The sequence below is a fragment of the Ptiloglossa arizonensis genome, chromosome 2 (assembly GCF_051014685.1).
Source record: "Ptiloglossa arizonensis isolate GNS036 chromosome 2, iyPtiAriz1_principal, whole genome shotgun sequence".
Taxonomy (NCBI): Eukaryota; Metazoa; Arthropoda; class Insecta; order Hymenoptera; family Colletidae; genus Ptiloglossa; species Ptiloglossa arizonensis.
This window is the reverse complement of record NC_135049.1, coordinates 5,169,991-5,184,821: the sequence shown is the minus strand read 5'-3', so window position 1 is coordinate 5,184,821 and position 14,831 is coordinate 5,169,991. Positions and strand designations below refer to the sequence as shown.

The following is a 14,831-nucleotide window of genomic DNA, read 5'->3' as shown; positions in this document are numbered from 1 at the left end:
TGAAAAAAATGTTGAAACATATTCTATAAAAAAAAAGAGTATATACACTCGGTATACTCGTATTTTGCCGCTTTCGTGAAGGACGTATTTTTAAAATAATTATTTGAATCGAAAGTATGCACAGTGTCGCAAATGGTGTGATTTAAGCCAACCGAAAATCCGGAATTCTGTTTGAGAACGAGGAGCGAAAGCAACGCCTGTTTGCTAAGCGATCGTCTAACTGTAAATACCAGACAGCTTCCTCCTCTGTCTAGCTACTGATAGATCATACTCCTCACATCCGTCTAGTCGAACGCCTCGAAGCGATCGAATTTTTGCCAAACATAATCCAGTTTATTCGTCGGCTTCGTCTCACGATTTCACGTTCCGAAGCAACTCCTTAACGATTATTCAACTTAATCTCCTTTATCCGTTTCCGACACGCATTTTCTCGAAGCTCTAACTGCGTTTGCGCCGTTGCCCTCGTATACAACACACAAATTTGTAGTTATCTTTGCTAATGAATTGCATTTCGTTTTCCTTTTCCTTTTTAATTGAACAAAATCATCAGCTGCAGCGATTAGAGTGACCGATAAAAATGATCTATGGTGATAGAAAGGGGACGTCGGAGAAACGGAGCAAGGAAGCTGTCTAAAAATTCTTCGAGAGGAAGCAATCGGAATAGTTTCGAGGAATACAACTTATTTAGTATTTCCTTTTGCACGTCTTTCCTTACTTATATGTTTTCGTGAAAAAGAAAGGGGAGAATAAATTCTAAGAAATAATGTGAAAAGCATATCCTAGAGTTCTGTTTCTTGTACGGTTGCATGCAGAATAAAAATATATTTTTCTATAAGATATTTTTCTAAAACTGGCCAATTTTGAAACAAGTCTCCCTAAAATACTATTTCAAATAACCTGTTATCTCATTTTGCGGTTTTTTATTTTTAAAATACAATTACGTTATCTTATCTCACGAAATAACTTTGGGAATAATAATTCTCTATTTGAAAATATCACATACATTGAATACTTCAACAAACGAAAGTACAAATCTCTTTGTGTCATTAAACTGATTAAAATGATAGATACTGATTCGATGAAAAAAGAAATCGGTATGAGAAATATACTTTATTAATATTCTGTATGTGCATTTATAATTTCAAATACATAATGATTGATATAATTCTCGAATATACAGGGTGTCCAACAAATTGCCCTACGAACTTTACTGGAATATTTTGTGGCTAACAATAAGACGAAAATGTCATGTTATGTTGTTCTAGATATTCAAGTTAGAACATCAGCGTATAAATTTTTTAACAGATAATTCTGTAAGATTTGTCACTGCTTTATTTAATTTTTGTATACATTTACTAGTATAATTATTAACAAATGAATCGTGAAACTAACTCAGCAGAAGTACTTTTCTTGCTACTGATTTAATTCAGCAATGAAAAGGTCGAGTATACAAAGTGTTTCAAAAAGATGGGACAAATCGAAACATGCAAATTCCTCGTGTGAAGAGAAATCGAAAAGAAATATAAGCAGTTAATGATTCTACGCGCGTAAACTTCATGAACACGTGTTTCTCATGTGTAAGTGCGTGTATATGCGATCAGCTGATTGGGCTATAAATAACACGGTAAACTTTAATTACTAATTATATATCGTAAACAAAGGCTCGAAAATGGTACAAGAATTTTTGAGCACAAGGAATGTTTTACACGTTTCGTCTTGTTCTATCCTTTTGAAACACCCTATATATCCTGAAGTGTATATAAAAGCATTAGGTGCCATTGTACGAAGAATATTTTATCGCTAAATTAATTTACAATTTAAATTGTATTCTAGACACTTTTATCGTATCTTCAAATTCAAGGATTCTGGCTTTTGTTTCTCGTTGCTTAAGCTGTGTAGAAAATATGACAAAAGTTTGCTATAACTATTGAATTTCTGTTGCTTTATTTCGCGAAACATATAAAGGAGATCCTTTAATCATTGAAAAGCTTTTTTCAGAGAAACTCTAAAGTACATAATAGTTTGGCCAAGGTATTATTTTCATCTCTGAGTATTCATTTGAATTTTCATCCGAGTTTTGTAAATTATTATAAATTTGCTTTATATTCGTTGGTGGATCAAGCATTATATAATATTATTGTAAATAATAATAATAATACGAATGTATTTAAAACAGTACGATTGGAACAACAACATTTATAAATATGTGAATGATGTGTCTTAAATTCTTTCAGAATTTCATCTCAATTTATTGAGTCATATTTTACATTCGTGTCTATTCTTTTACATCTCGTTTGCATATAAAGTGTTTGCATACCGGATATCACTGACCAGTGATAAACAAGTTTTTTTATAAACAAATAGTATAACAAAAACATAAAAGAGTCAGTATAACTATTTTTCATGAGAAACACAATAATTTAACTATAATCTCTAAATTAATTTCCTTAAATAAATGCTCGAACTACTCATTTTCGCCACGTGAAATTGACTATTCAAACAAACTCGGCAATATAATGTACAATAATCGTATAAATCACATCGATGTGAAAAATAAAAGACATGACAACACTCTTTTACATAATCCTCTCAATCCTCTTTATTATCTTTTATTCTTGGCCTCGTGCGACGACGAACATTATCGCATCACGTATCGTTAAGTTTGTTTCGACAACCGTTGCCGTATGATGGAAAAATAAAATTATAAATATTTCTTTACCTATTCGTATACTTTTGTATTTTGAAAATTTTATAAGTAATTATAATTTAATAATGTTTCCTCTTTTAAACGCGATCAATATTATCTGAAAAACATGAATTTTTCAATAGTTTTCTAATTCTCAAGGTTACTCAACGATTCTCGAGACATTCAATTTGAGAAACTCGTTCTCCGGGAAATGAAAAATGTCGAGAAATCGGAAACACTAGTGCCAGGTGTCGTCCAGTCGTTATTCGCACAATCGGTCAGCGTTTTATGCGACGCGCAAACCCGTAAGAATCAACGCGTCCGTCTCGAATCTCCATTGGGTTGGAATATGGGATTTGGTGTCACAGCGCGCGAAGGAAGTAGTCCGCGGCTTCGTGAATTAGTAATCAGGATGTGTGTCTGTGACCGGCGAACGTATTTTCGTGTATACATGGCCGCACAGGTGGCTGCTGATAAAGAGGAGAGGGAGAGAAATGATTGAGAGAGTAATAGAGGGAGCACGAGAGAAGGGGCAGAGTAATAAGGGCAAAATAAGAACGGTGCGAATGTATAAAAGAAGCTGAGAGAGGGAGGATTTGATCGATGAAAGACGATGAGGAAATGAAAAATTGAAAGAGAAAGTAAAAACGAGAAACAGAGAGGCACGAGAGAAAGAGAGAAAAACAAACGATGGAATATGGCGAGGAAAAAGAAGCAACGGAGACGCGAAGGAAACTTTAATATCTCTAAATAGAAGAAGGATCAAGAATGAAGAAAGATCAAAAGCAAAGGAAAATAAAGAACAAAAAGAAATGTAATCGATGGACACTCTCGAGTGCTTAGTATGTACTTCGTATTGGTTATTTGGTTTTATCGAACAAGACAGTAGAATTAGTTCTCTACGAGTACAAAGTATCCTTAAAAGCAATTGCATATAAAATGTAACGTCATTGAATTTATAACAAGGTGATTGCTGGAATTACTTGGGCGAATATGAAAGATCTGTCAAGATTCAATATGTAATAATTAAATGTAATAACACGAATCGATATCAAACGGTAAGGTATCACAGATACAAACAAACGAGAAATAATACCTGTACTGTATAACGAAATAAAAATAGTCGGTATTAAAATAGTACACAATAATCAAATTTTCCCAAATTTTATGGATAGAACACGATGATGGTTCTGCGTCTGAAACGATGCTGTGTGGTGAACGACGCAGAACGAACACACATCTGTTGCACAAAGTGCAACGAATTAGTTGGAACGAATAAGTTGAATCGATTCGAATTCTATTCGAATATCTTCAAACTCTTTTCATGGATTTTTAATGTTTCGAAGGTCCTAAATACCATAATAGATTTAAATCGATTCGAATACCATTCGAATATCTTGAAACTTTTTTCATAGGTTTTGAGTGCTTCTAAAGTCTTGAATACCATGATGGATTTGAATCGATACGAATATTATTCGAATATATTGAAACTCTTTTCATGGGTTTTGAATGCTTCTAAAGTCTTGAATACCACGATAGATTAGGAATTCATCGAAGCCTCAATAGTCGGACAAGTAAGAGTAGGTTTAATGTCCAGAGTACGTCACGTAATTGGGACAAGTAAGTAAATACCTATCTTCTGTTTCGCTAAAAATAAAAAAAGAGGTAAATAATGTTGATAGTACCTGTAATAAATACAACGATACATGTATATAAATATTACACAGGGTATAATAGTGCTTTGTTTGTAAATGTATCCCTTTGAAACGATATATCTTCTTTTAAGATAAATTCTCCTAATTGTTTTATTTGTAAAGGTGTTAGGAAAAAGTTCACGAAGTATTTCAAATGAAAAGCATAAAGAAACAATTTAGAGTACACTTGTTAGGGATTGTAGAACGTCGACGATCTCATTCAATAAAACAGTGTTTCTCAAACTGTTGTTCGTAAAGTCTAAGCAGTGTTTACTGAAGAAAATTTACTGGTGAGTCTAAATTAGGCATGTTTCCAACATCTATGAAATTTATAATTCTTTATTTAAATCGCAAAAATTTACTCTTTCGATTTTCAATCACAATAATCGATATATGATTATTCCACAATACGAGGTTCTTGATAGTATTCTTTATTGTGTCATTCGGCCAACAAAATTTTAAGTATAAAAATATGTGAATATGTACACGTATGCGGTACGATTTCAAAATATTTAATTTAAAAACGATAAGAAGATAACCGTTGATTATGAATACGCATTACATATATAATAAATCTAATATATTAATAACTACCCTTTGCTACATTATTTTTATATTAAAGCGGATTATACAATTAAATAAAATAAAAATTAGTTCCTTTATATTTGGTTTGCATGTATTGATCAAATACATCATCGATCACTGTGAAGATGGCCGTCAACAGTAACTGATTTTCGCAGATTTTAATTGAGGGGATGTCTGCGTAGACAGTCAGAGCTGAAGTCAGTAACGTACAGATGCAAATTTTAATTTAAGTGCCCTGTGCTATTTTAAATTATATATTACATTAAAAATACAAGAAACCAGAGTTTAAAGTAATATGTATTAATATTTCATTGCATAACAATAATATTTCATAAATTACTTGTCAGGTTTAAGCACAATCTTTTTAAAAATTTACTTTCCTTACTTTTAAATTAGAAAGCTCGGCAGTAATTTTGATCAGTCTCTTCTTTGGAAAGGTACTATGGAGAGGTACGCTTAGATATGATAATCGTGTTTTTTTCTTATTCATCTTTTTTATTCTTTTTTATTTTATTGCTTCCATATAAAGTGATTGCCGTTTATGCATATATAAATAATAAAGGAGTGCTTATATACAATTATAAAGAAATAAATATGTTACCTACGTATCTTAGCACAACTTTCATAGAACTACTTGTTATCAAAAATAAATACTCTCTGATTTTGTTAACTCTTTGTTCCCATGAAAACAACTGTAGAAGTAAATATTGTATTTACTAGAAAAAAGTGAAAAGTAATTGAAAAAGCTAATTTGTTGAATAGCAGACGTTCGGTAATGTGCTTAGAGTATAATTTAAACATTGAGAATATACATATTGAATTTATGCAATTTACTTTTTGTCGATTAAAAATGTTTTAATACGCTATATAATCTTTACAGTAAATGATTCGTACAAAAAATAAACGTACAACTGCGTTTTATTTGCGTCCTCTTCGAAACGACTTTCCTTTGCTATTCTGTATAAATCTAACTATATACATATATACATAGTAAAACATATATATATATATACTGCCACAAATTGATATTTGAAGGTTATCTTTACGTATATAATACATACACAGTATATATTCATATATATATGCGTAACATTTCAGTAGATATAGAGAATACACTAGCCTTTCAATTTCTGAAGCAACCAGTTGCGTCTGCGACGTCGCCGCGGCGGTACTGAAGGTGGGGTGGAGGTTACATTGTTATATTTGAACTTTCCTCGTTTCTCCCTTCCACAAGTGGTGTTGTGATGTTATTGGCGAAACGAGACAGTGCATAAAGTCCAAGGAGTCGACTGCGACATTCCTGTACAGTTTGGAAAAAGCACGGTATGTTTATTTTTCTATAAATATTTGATCTCTCTGTGACTAAATTTGATTGATTCTTGGACAACTTTAATTTTCTATTGCGTTCCTTATTTCTCTATTTGGTGTTCCATGAAATATTCTAAAAAAAGGCAAGTCATGTGCATAAATAATATCGACATTATTCGTAAATTATAACTTGTTAATAGTATTATTAATACTTAATATCCATTACTAAGAATTGTCCATTGCTATAGTCACTTGAGAATTAATTAAAAAGTGATTTTATTGCAAATATATATATATATATATATATATATATATATATATATATATATATGTTTGTTTATTATTATGTTTTACTAATAAAAAGAATTAACTTTTAGGTTGAATTTTTACAAGATTTAATTTAGTGAAAGTCCCTATACATCAACTTTACAATGGGGCCTTTAATAACAAATGTCAGATTCAACCCTACTTTTCGTTCTTTCTGTACAATGGTAACCAAAGCAATGTCTACCAATGCAATGCTAAATCCAAAAGATGATGCAAAGGAAGTAATACTTAAATATTTGGATGGAAAAGATAATGGCATTGTGGTGTTAGGACTAAACCGGCCAGCTACTCGTAATGCACTTGGGCAAACTTTAGTTAACCAACTAAACGATGCTATCTCTTGCATTAAAGAAGATACAAAACTGAGAGTATTAATTGTGCGTAGCTTGGTTCCAAAAATATTTTGCGCTGGTGCAGATTTACGAGAAAGAGTAAAAATGGATAATTCAGAAGCTTCCAAATTCGTTTGTTTTTTAAGAAATATTATGAATAACATAGAAACGCTACCAACTCCAGTTATATCTGCCATAGATGGCATAGCTGTGGGTGGAGGATTAGAATTGGCGTTAGCGACTGATATTAGAGTAGCAGCATCGGAAGCTAAATTAGGTCTTGTGGAAACAAAATTGGCTATTATACCAGGTGCTGGTGGTACGCAACGACTCCCAAGAATAGTTGGCCCTGCTAAAGCAAAGGAACTCATATATACATCACGTATATTTGATGGTGAACATGCTATGAAAATTGGTCTTGTAAATCAAGTTGTTCCACAAAATAAAGATGGTGATGCTGCTTATCAGAGTGCTCTATCCATCGCTAGAGAAATATTACCTAATGGTCCAGTTGGAGTCAAGTATATATCAAATATACATTATGCTAAACATGAAAATTAGCTATTAAATATTAATGTCTTCTAAATTAGCATAACAGACATATAACTTTTGAACAGTTAATAGATAATAGATTTATGACTTACACAAGAAAAAAATGAATTTTTATAATCTTAATTTGTGTTTTAACAAATAATACTAATAATTTATTTTTACTATATCCTAGAGTGGCAAAAGTAGCAATATCAAAAGGTTTTGAAGTACCTATCATGGATGGACTTGAAATCGAAAGACAATGTTATAACAAAATTATGGACACACAAGACAGAATTGAAGGACTTGCAGCATTTGTATCAAAACGTGTGCCTGTATATCAAGGCATGTAAATCTGTAAAATTAACATGTAATGTACTTTACAATTTCATTACGCTTAATTAACATATAAGATAAATGCATTTCTATATTGGTATTAAGGGGATATACTACACTTGTCGCGTTAGAATTGCGCGCTTTTTCGAGAACCTATAAAAACGAACTATTGAACGGAGGGCCTTAATACTCTTTTTTAATTGAGAAATTGCACATTTAAGAACATTGTCTAAAACATTTGAATACTTAAAAATATCATTAATAATGTGTGACAGTTTGCCCAATACTAGTTTCGTATTTCATGGTCACCCCTGGACGGTATGCACAATTTACCGGGAACGACTAATCCAAGTAAAACTAGTTTAATAGTATCGTAATTTACATTAATGTTGTTATTGTGTATCTAATATTTTTTTTTTAATTTTGAGGAATGTATTTATTCTTCGATCATACCCCGAGTTATGGATCTTCGATTTATAACGCTTCAGCTTACAGACATTTTGAATTGACACTATTCCCCAAAGTTACAGCGCTTACTTCTTAGTTATGGCTTTTTAGTGACATAACACGATCAGCATTTAACTATTGGTGTCGCTGTCGTCAGTTTATTTATAAACATCGTTCGCTTAGCATCTCTGTGTTACACTGTGTTTTAGCATTACTGAAAAGTAAGGTCTATAGCTTACAGTAGTTCTTTTAGTTACAAATGTTTTATTTACGTCAATTATGCGCGATGTGAAAATTGTAGTGCAGTGCATAAATTGATAAGTAAAAAAAAGGACCGTTTCAATTTACGGACATTTTTAAGTTTCGGCATTAATTTGGAACCTTAGGTGATGTAACTCAGGGATATAACTGTATATGTATTTAAAAATCAGTGGATTGAATTTAATTTTTGAAAAAAACATTAGATATTTCTAAACAAAAATTAACCATCTCCAATATACTATCGATATTGGTATTTGATACGTGAATATAAAAATAGAGATATAAAATTAATTTAAAGTTTTGGTTAAAAAATCTTCATGTTATTTATTTCAATATCATAACATTTGCTATTATAACCATTTGAAAGTCACTTATTAGTGACTTCAGTGGAATTTTTCATATCATGTTTGTCAAACATTCATTATTATTTAAAGCAATAAAATAATTTCTGATTACATCAGAAGGCAAAGAGGATTTAATGGTATCACATGCAAAAATATTAAGGCTCACTTAACTATTCTACAACTTAGAGTGCCCATTTCTATAAAATCCTTTCTTGGGAGTAACCCTAAGAAATGATACATTAAGAATCAGTAAAAACCTTTGATTTTTTAAACTTTAATTGTATAATATCCCCTTATACACAGACACAAAAGACATCATTATTGTATTACATTTTTATAATACAACTAATTTTTATATAGAAATGTTCATAAAATTTCTACCATATTTGCCTTCATAAGAAGACATGTGAACATTTTATTGATGCTGTAGATTATATTTTTAAATTTTACATAACTTACTGTTATTTAAAAAAAAAACAATATATATCATTTTTATCTTTCATTAAACTTCAGATTTATTATATTCATATTGTTGTTGTTAATATATATATATATATATATATATATATAGTATGTGTGTGCGTATGTATGGATGAGTGGGGAAAAGGAAGAAATGTATACATATATATATATTTTTTGAAAATAATATTACTATGTTTATAATACTGATTTTTATTTTACCTTTTACCTCATTATATCTAGTTCATAATAAAATAATTGTGAATAGATTTATAGTTTTATTCTATAATTTTTCACACAACATTGATAAAGTATTATCTAAAAATTTCTTAAATATTATTTCATAAGTGTCAAAACAAGACTTTGTTGACAGATATTTTCTTCTTTGTACAACTGAAATTCAAAAAATTAAATTATTTTTCATTGAATTGTTGTTTTGGTAATTCAATTGAATTGTTTCATTTCAACTGGAAAATCTACAATCACTTACAAAGTCTTTATTTGATGTTTAACAATAAAACAGCAAAATGGACTGATGTACTATGTAAGAGTACCTTGTGTTTCTTAAGTAAAATAGTTTATGCGTTTAAAATTTGACATGTTAAGCACACTGCATTGGTACAGTGAATTGTTCTTTCTCTTTGTTTTCTTTAACCAGTGCTATAAGAACATTCAGTTGATTGATTGTATCTTCTGGACAAGTTACGCGGTGTCCAATAGTTAAATCACTTTCATAAATTTCAAAATCATTTTCACCATCTACAGTTTTATCACCAAAGAAATGTATTTCATCGTATCCTTGAATATGTCTGAGACAGTATGTCTTGTCCCAACCAAAAGGAAAGACATCAAAAGATATTTGACCTCCTGTGCATGTGAAACAATAGAAATTTTCTCAATTAAAATTTGATCCATGTACTAATATTTAATACTTAAAGTTTTTTTTTAATTGAACTTAAAATTCATTTATATATATATATATTTTTATTTCATTGTTGTAACTATAAATTAAAAATGATCACTAATAGTAAATTTAATTACTTCAGTTAATGACATGAATGATACATAACTGTACACGTAACAATAAGTACATTTTATATTAAATACAAATTTCACTTACCAATACTATATGTTAAAGCAAGATCTGGAAATTCTTTTTTAAGGGCTTGAATAAATTTTTGACGAATTTGGTGCTCCATATCATATTCATAAAACTGAATACGTTCTTCTTTAGTGCAATTACGACCAACTGGTGATACATTAATCATTCCTGTTCTGAATTCTATAAAAGTTCCACGTTTAAATGGCAAATGCAATTCAGATATGTATTTTAAGCAAAAATTTATTAAATCCTGTAATGCCTCTTCACCAATATTACTTTGAATCGTCTAAAATGAAAAATTGACTTTAAAATACACTGCATAGAATTTAAAAATTTTCATTTTAAACTTATATTTATTTTATAATATTTTCTAATTGTATTGCTTACCTCCGTGGGTAATTTTTTGCCATCCTTAAAAGCAATAAGTCCATTTTCGGCAAACACATATTTATATTTTTCATATATAGAACCATCACCCAACTGTTCTTTAATCTTGTTTAGATCTGACCCTCCAATTACAGCTATATCAAATTCCTTACGAACAGTTTCTAATAGAAATTTTTCTACATGTGCCTTAATTGGCTAATGAAAAATTCAATACAATTTTGTATAATTGCAGAAAAATAAAATTTGTATATTGTATATTAAACAAAACATACCTGTCTAGGATCTGTTAGCGTGCCATCTACATCAAATAAACATATTATCTTCTTAGACATAGTAAAACGATTTTGTTCAGTTAATCTGCAACATAAATTTCTATATTAAACACTTAATAAAGAAAGCTATAATATAATAAAAAATACGAATATAATCATTAGAACACATTCTAAAATATATGATTAAAGTTACTACCAGAAACTTTTATTATATTATTTTTACTGTTAAAAAAAAATGGTAGTAGTAAGCGAGTGAATAATATACTTCTAAGTCACGTGCAAGGCATTTCCCATCATTATATATTAACAACCCCCCTCCAACTGTAATGTCCCAATTCTTCCTAGCAAATTTTACACTCCTTCAAAAATCTCTTTTTATGTATGAAGTAAAAATTGATAGATTGACCAATAGAAAGAAAAAAGATATTCTACCAGAACCCATATTTTTAAAATGTTTAAAAATTGTAAATTTTGTGTTAAAATTGCGAGTTTGATAAATTTCATCACACGTCACTCATGACAGCGAATATAACCTATATATACACCTGGTACTTTGTATATATGTATATACATATAAAGAAAATACTACTATATTAGATATTTCATTCCCATTCCATTTAAACTATAGTTTTGCTTTTTTTGCTTTTGTTAATCTTAAAACTTATTAAGTATTGTGAGTAAAAGAGAAAAAAAAGATATAGACGGTACTGTAATTAATACGTGGCCAATTTGACGCGGTCTTTGTGTCTGGTACTATCTATTGATATTGAAATGTTGAAGAGAATTTGGTTCAACAAATTGTGTTACTTTATCTGCCTTATCTTGTTACAATTACGTAATTTAAGTGCAAATATCGCCACGCGTAAAAATGTTCTTTTACTTTTGGGTAAAACAAATTTTATAATTATCGTGGTATAGTAAATAAGTGAATTTTATCTTGATTTAAGAACCTTATAATTTTTCAACTTTTTTTAAAATAGTTTGTGCACTATAATCATAATTTTTATCTGACACTTTTTTTGTATGATATTACGATTAAGGATATTTTACTTTTTATTCTTTATGATTTTACGGTTATATTTAATCACATTTTTTATACAGCCGATGATGGGGGATTTGAAATGCGATCCTATTTAAATAAGATTTGTCAGGCGCCTAATTTAGATAATTTAGCAAAAGAAAGTTTAGTATTTAATAATGCATATTCTTCAGTTAGCAGCTGTTCACCTAGGTACAATTTTTGTTTAATTTGATTGAAATACAAACGATTCTTATATTTGAGAAATATTTGTATTAATGAAAAGCATTTTTATTTTTTGCAATAGTTTTTATAACTTCTTTTTAAATTTTAGTCGTTCGTCTTTACTCACTGGTTTACCATGTCATCAAAATGGCATGTACGGTCTCCACCATGGAATTCATCATTTTAATTCATTTGAACATGTTCAAAGTTTACCAAAAATATTAAAGAAAAATAATATACGAACAGGTATATCTAAACTAATAATGGTTGCAAAAGCAAATTCATTGTATTGTATGCATTTTTCAGGTATCATTGGAAAAAAGCATGTAGGGCCAAATAGTGTATACCCATTTGATTTCTCACAAACAGAAGAAAATAATTCTATACTTCAAGTTGGACGTAATATCACTAAAATCAAACTTTTAGTCAGAGAGTTCCTCTCCCATAATACAACACAGTATGAATCAGTTACATACTAAATTAATTTTCTTTCACTGATATAAAATGTACATTACTAAATTTAATATTGCAATTAACAATAAGAAAAAAACAGATGAATATTAATTCTAAACTTTGTAGACCCTTCTTTTTATACATTGCATTTCATGATCCTCATCGATGTGGTCATACTTACCCAGAATATGGAAATTTTTGTGAAAAATTTGGTAATGGTGACGTTGGTATGGGTACTATTCCCGATTGGCAACCAATATATTATCAATGGGATCAAGTAAAAGTTCCTTATTTTGTTCAAAATACAGAAGCTGCTAGGCGAGATATTGCTGCTCAGTATACAACTATTTCTCGTTTAGATCAAGGTATTTACAATGTAATATTTCATGAACTTTATTAATCTGAAAATAATGCAATTATATTTTATTATGTCGAACAATAGAATACAATAACTTATAATTTTTCATTGAGTTTGATTTACATTAGTTTACTATTTTATATTTTGATTTGTAATAAAATATGATAAAAATAACATTTGAATAACTAATGTAGAATATTTAAATTTTTAAGGTGTAGGTTTAGTTTTAAAAGAACTGGAAAATGCTGGCTTTAAAGATAACACATTAGTGATCTATACATCTGATAATGGTATACCGTTTCCAAATGGTCGAACTAATTTATATGAAGCAGGTATTATTAGAAGTACTTATTATAGAAGATTAAAAATAGTTATATGAAAGTAATTAATTTTTTCATAATGGTAGGTTTGGCAGAACCAATGATGATTAGGTCACCAATTCCTAATCATAGAAAAAATAGTGTAACATATAGCTTGACATCTTTATTGGATATTGTACCAACATTATTAGATTGGTTTAATATACCCTATATGAATCAATCTTTATCTGACACAAATTCTTTTCCACATTTAACAGGAAAATCGCTTCTTCCACTCCTTGTTGAAGGTAAATTTAGGTAGCAGACAATTCGTTTTCACCATTAAGATGATTCCTAAAATTATTTTATTATGCATCTTTATATGTACAGAGCACCTAGAAAACAACACAGCTGTTTTTTCCAGTCAAACGCACCATGAAATTACCATGTATTACCCCATGCGTGCTGTTAGAACTAAAAGATATAAGCTTATACACAATATTAATTACAAAATGCCATTTCCCATTGATCAAGATTTTTACGTATCTCCAACATTTCAGGTAACCTGTAAAAAAGTAAAATTACTAATGTTAAAAAAAAATGGTGTGCATTTGTTATTTATAATTTTGAAGTGACATTTATATTTATCAAATTTTTGTTTCATTTTTTTTATGTTATATCAATAGTAATGAATTTATATTTTTATTTTAAGGATCTCTTGAATAGAACTAGAAATAATCAACCACTTAAATGGTATAAAACATTAAAAAGTTATTACAACAGACCTGAATGGGAGTTATATGATCTAAAGCATGATCCAGAAGAAAAAAATAACATTGCCTCTAAGACATCTGCAAAGGTAGATACAAAAACAAAATCATGCTATTGTATGCTTTTAATTAAAATAAATTAAAAAAGTTAAAGTATATATAAACCTTTTTTAGGAACAACTTACTCATTTACAAACACAATTATTTCTGTGGCAAAAGCTAACCGAAGATCCATGGCTTTGTGCACCAAGAGGCATTCTCAGTAATATTAAAACTAAAAAGCTCCAATGTCTGTCACTTGAAAATCATCTTTAACATATTGACTACTATGTTTGAAGTACCAATGTGTTAAAAGTGATTTACTGAAATTCTACTAAAATACTCAGAAATCATACTCACTAATATTTATATATATATTTTACATAAGAGTATACATATATATTTTACTATATCACTTTTTAATTACATAATGGTTTATATTAGGGTATTCTATAGAGTATAAAAGTATACTCTATTTTATGACTTTTGAAATAAAATTTTTTACTAATAAAATGAAATTGTATTTATTACAAATTACTTTTATATCACATAAGTGTAGATATTTGGAGATATTTTATCTGTTTTTATAAATATACTT

General features: G+C 29.3%; 3 protein-coding genes and 1 long non-coding RNA gene across 8 annotated transcripts; 2 read left to right on the top strand and 2 right to left on the bottom strand.

Moving 5' to 3' along the window:
* Positions 1-4,945: 4,945 nt before the first annotated feature.
* On the bottom strand, positions 4,946-6,260 carry LOC143155210 (uncharacterized). Its single transcript, XR_012994349.1, has 2 exons — positions 6,086-6,260; positions 4,946-5,157 (listed from the first exon to the last, which is right to left on the bottom strand). It is a non-coding gene; the product is annotated as an uncharacterized LOC143155210 (long non-coding RNA).
* LOC143155207 (methylglutaconyl-CoA hydratase, mitochondrial) lies at positions 6,135-9,514 on the top strand. The gene is made up of 3 exons (XM_076327664.1): positions 6,135-6,288; positions 6,651-7,453; positions 7,657-9,514. The coding sequence occupies exons 2-3, from the start codon at positions 6,705-6,707 to the stop codon at positions 7,814-7,816; spliced, it is 909 nt and encodes a 302-aa protein (XP_076183779.1). The 5' UTR covers positions 6,135-6,288; positions 6,651-6,704; the 3' UTR covers positions 7,817-9,514.
* On the bottom strand, positions 9,510-13,776 carry Pmm2 (phosphomannomutase). Of its 4 annotated transcripts, none has more exons than XM_076327665.1 (7): positions 13,652-13,776; positions 12,949-13,168; positions 11,072-11,156; positions 10,800-10,994; positions 10,431-10,698; positions 9,801-10,177; positions 9,510-9,703 (listed from the first exon to the last, which is right to left on the bottom strand). In XM_076327665.1, the coding sequence occupies exons 3-6, from the start codon at positions 11,129-11,131 to the stop codon at positions 9,912-9,914; spliced, it is 789 nt and encodes a 262-aa protein (XP_076183780.1). In that variant the 5' UTR covers positions 11,132-11,156; positions 12,949-13,168; positions 13,652-13,776; the 3' UTR covers positions 9,510-9,703; positions 9,801-9,911. The 4 variants fall into 4 exon arrangements, with proteins under 4 accessions (XP_076183780.1, XP_076183781.1, XP_076183783.1 ...); XM_076327666.1 differs by having other exon boundaries at positions 13,629-13,764; XM_076327668.1 differs by lacking the exons at positions 12,949-13,168; positions 13,652-13,776 and adding an exon at positions 11,780-11,980.
* On the top strand, positions 11,651-14,740 carry Sgsh (N-sulfoglucosamine sulfohydrolase). 2 transcript variants are annotated; one of them, XM_076327662.1, is made up of 10 exons: positions 11,651-11,957; positions 12,173-12,302; positions 12,424-12,560; positions 12,621-12,771; positions 12,894-13,132; positions 13,338-13,457; positions 13,532-13,732; positions 13,815-13,984; positions 14,137-14,283; positions 14,369-14,740. In XM_076327662.1, the coding sequence occupies exons 1-10, from the start codon at positions 11,843-11,845 to the stop codon at positions 14,507-14,509; spliced, it is 1,551 nt and encodes a 516-aa protein (XP_076183777.1). In that variant the 5' UTR covers positions 11,651-11,842; the 3' UTR covers positions 14,510-14,740. The 2 variants fall into 2 exon arrangements, with proteins under 2 accessions (XP_076183777.1, XP_076183778.1); XM_076327663.1 differs by lacking the exon at positions 12,173-12,302 and having other exon boundaries at positions 11,932-11,957.
* The last annotated feature ends 91 nt before the right edge of the window (positions 14,741-14,831 follow it).

What these genes read in the sequence shown, in the direction of transcription:
- LOC143155207 (XM_076327664.1), top strand. Translation starts at nt 6,705, where the DNA reads ATGGGGCCTTTAATAACAAATGTCAGATTCAACCCTACTTTTCGTTCT. An exon ending in AATGGTCCAGTTGGAGTCAA is followed by an intron (nt 7,454 to 7,656) that starts GTATATATCAAA and finishes ACTATATCCTAG; the next exon opens with AGTGGCAAAAGTAGCAATAT.
- Pmm2 (XM_076327665.1), bottom strand. Translation starts at nt 11,131, where the DNA reads ATGTCTAAGAAGATAATATGTTTATTTGATGTAGATGGCACGCTAACA. An exon ending in CGCTAACAGATCCTAGACAG is followed by an intron (nt 10,995 to 11,071) that starts GTATGTTTTGTT and finishes ATTTTTCATTAG; the next exon opens with CCAATTAAGGCACATGTAGA. An exon ending in TGCTTTAACATATAGTATTG is followed by an intron (nt 10,178 to 10,430) that starts GTAAGTGAAATT and finishes TCACATGCACAG; the next exon opens with GAGGTCAAATATCTTTTGAT.
- Sgsh (XM_076327662.1), top strand. Translation starts at nt 11,843, where the DNA reads ATGTTGAAGAGAATTTGGTTCAACAAATTGTGTTACTTTATCTGCCTT. An exon ending in AAATGTTCTTTTACTTTTGG is followed by an intron (nt 11,958 to 12,172) that starts GTAAAACAAATT and finishes TTTTTTATACAG; the next exon opens with CCGATGATGGGGGATTTGAA. An exon ending in GAAAAATAATATACGAACAG is followed by an intron (nt 12,561 to 12,620) that starts GTATATCTAAAC and finishes TGCATTTTTCAG; the next exon opens with GTATCATTGGAAAAAAGCAT.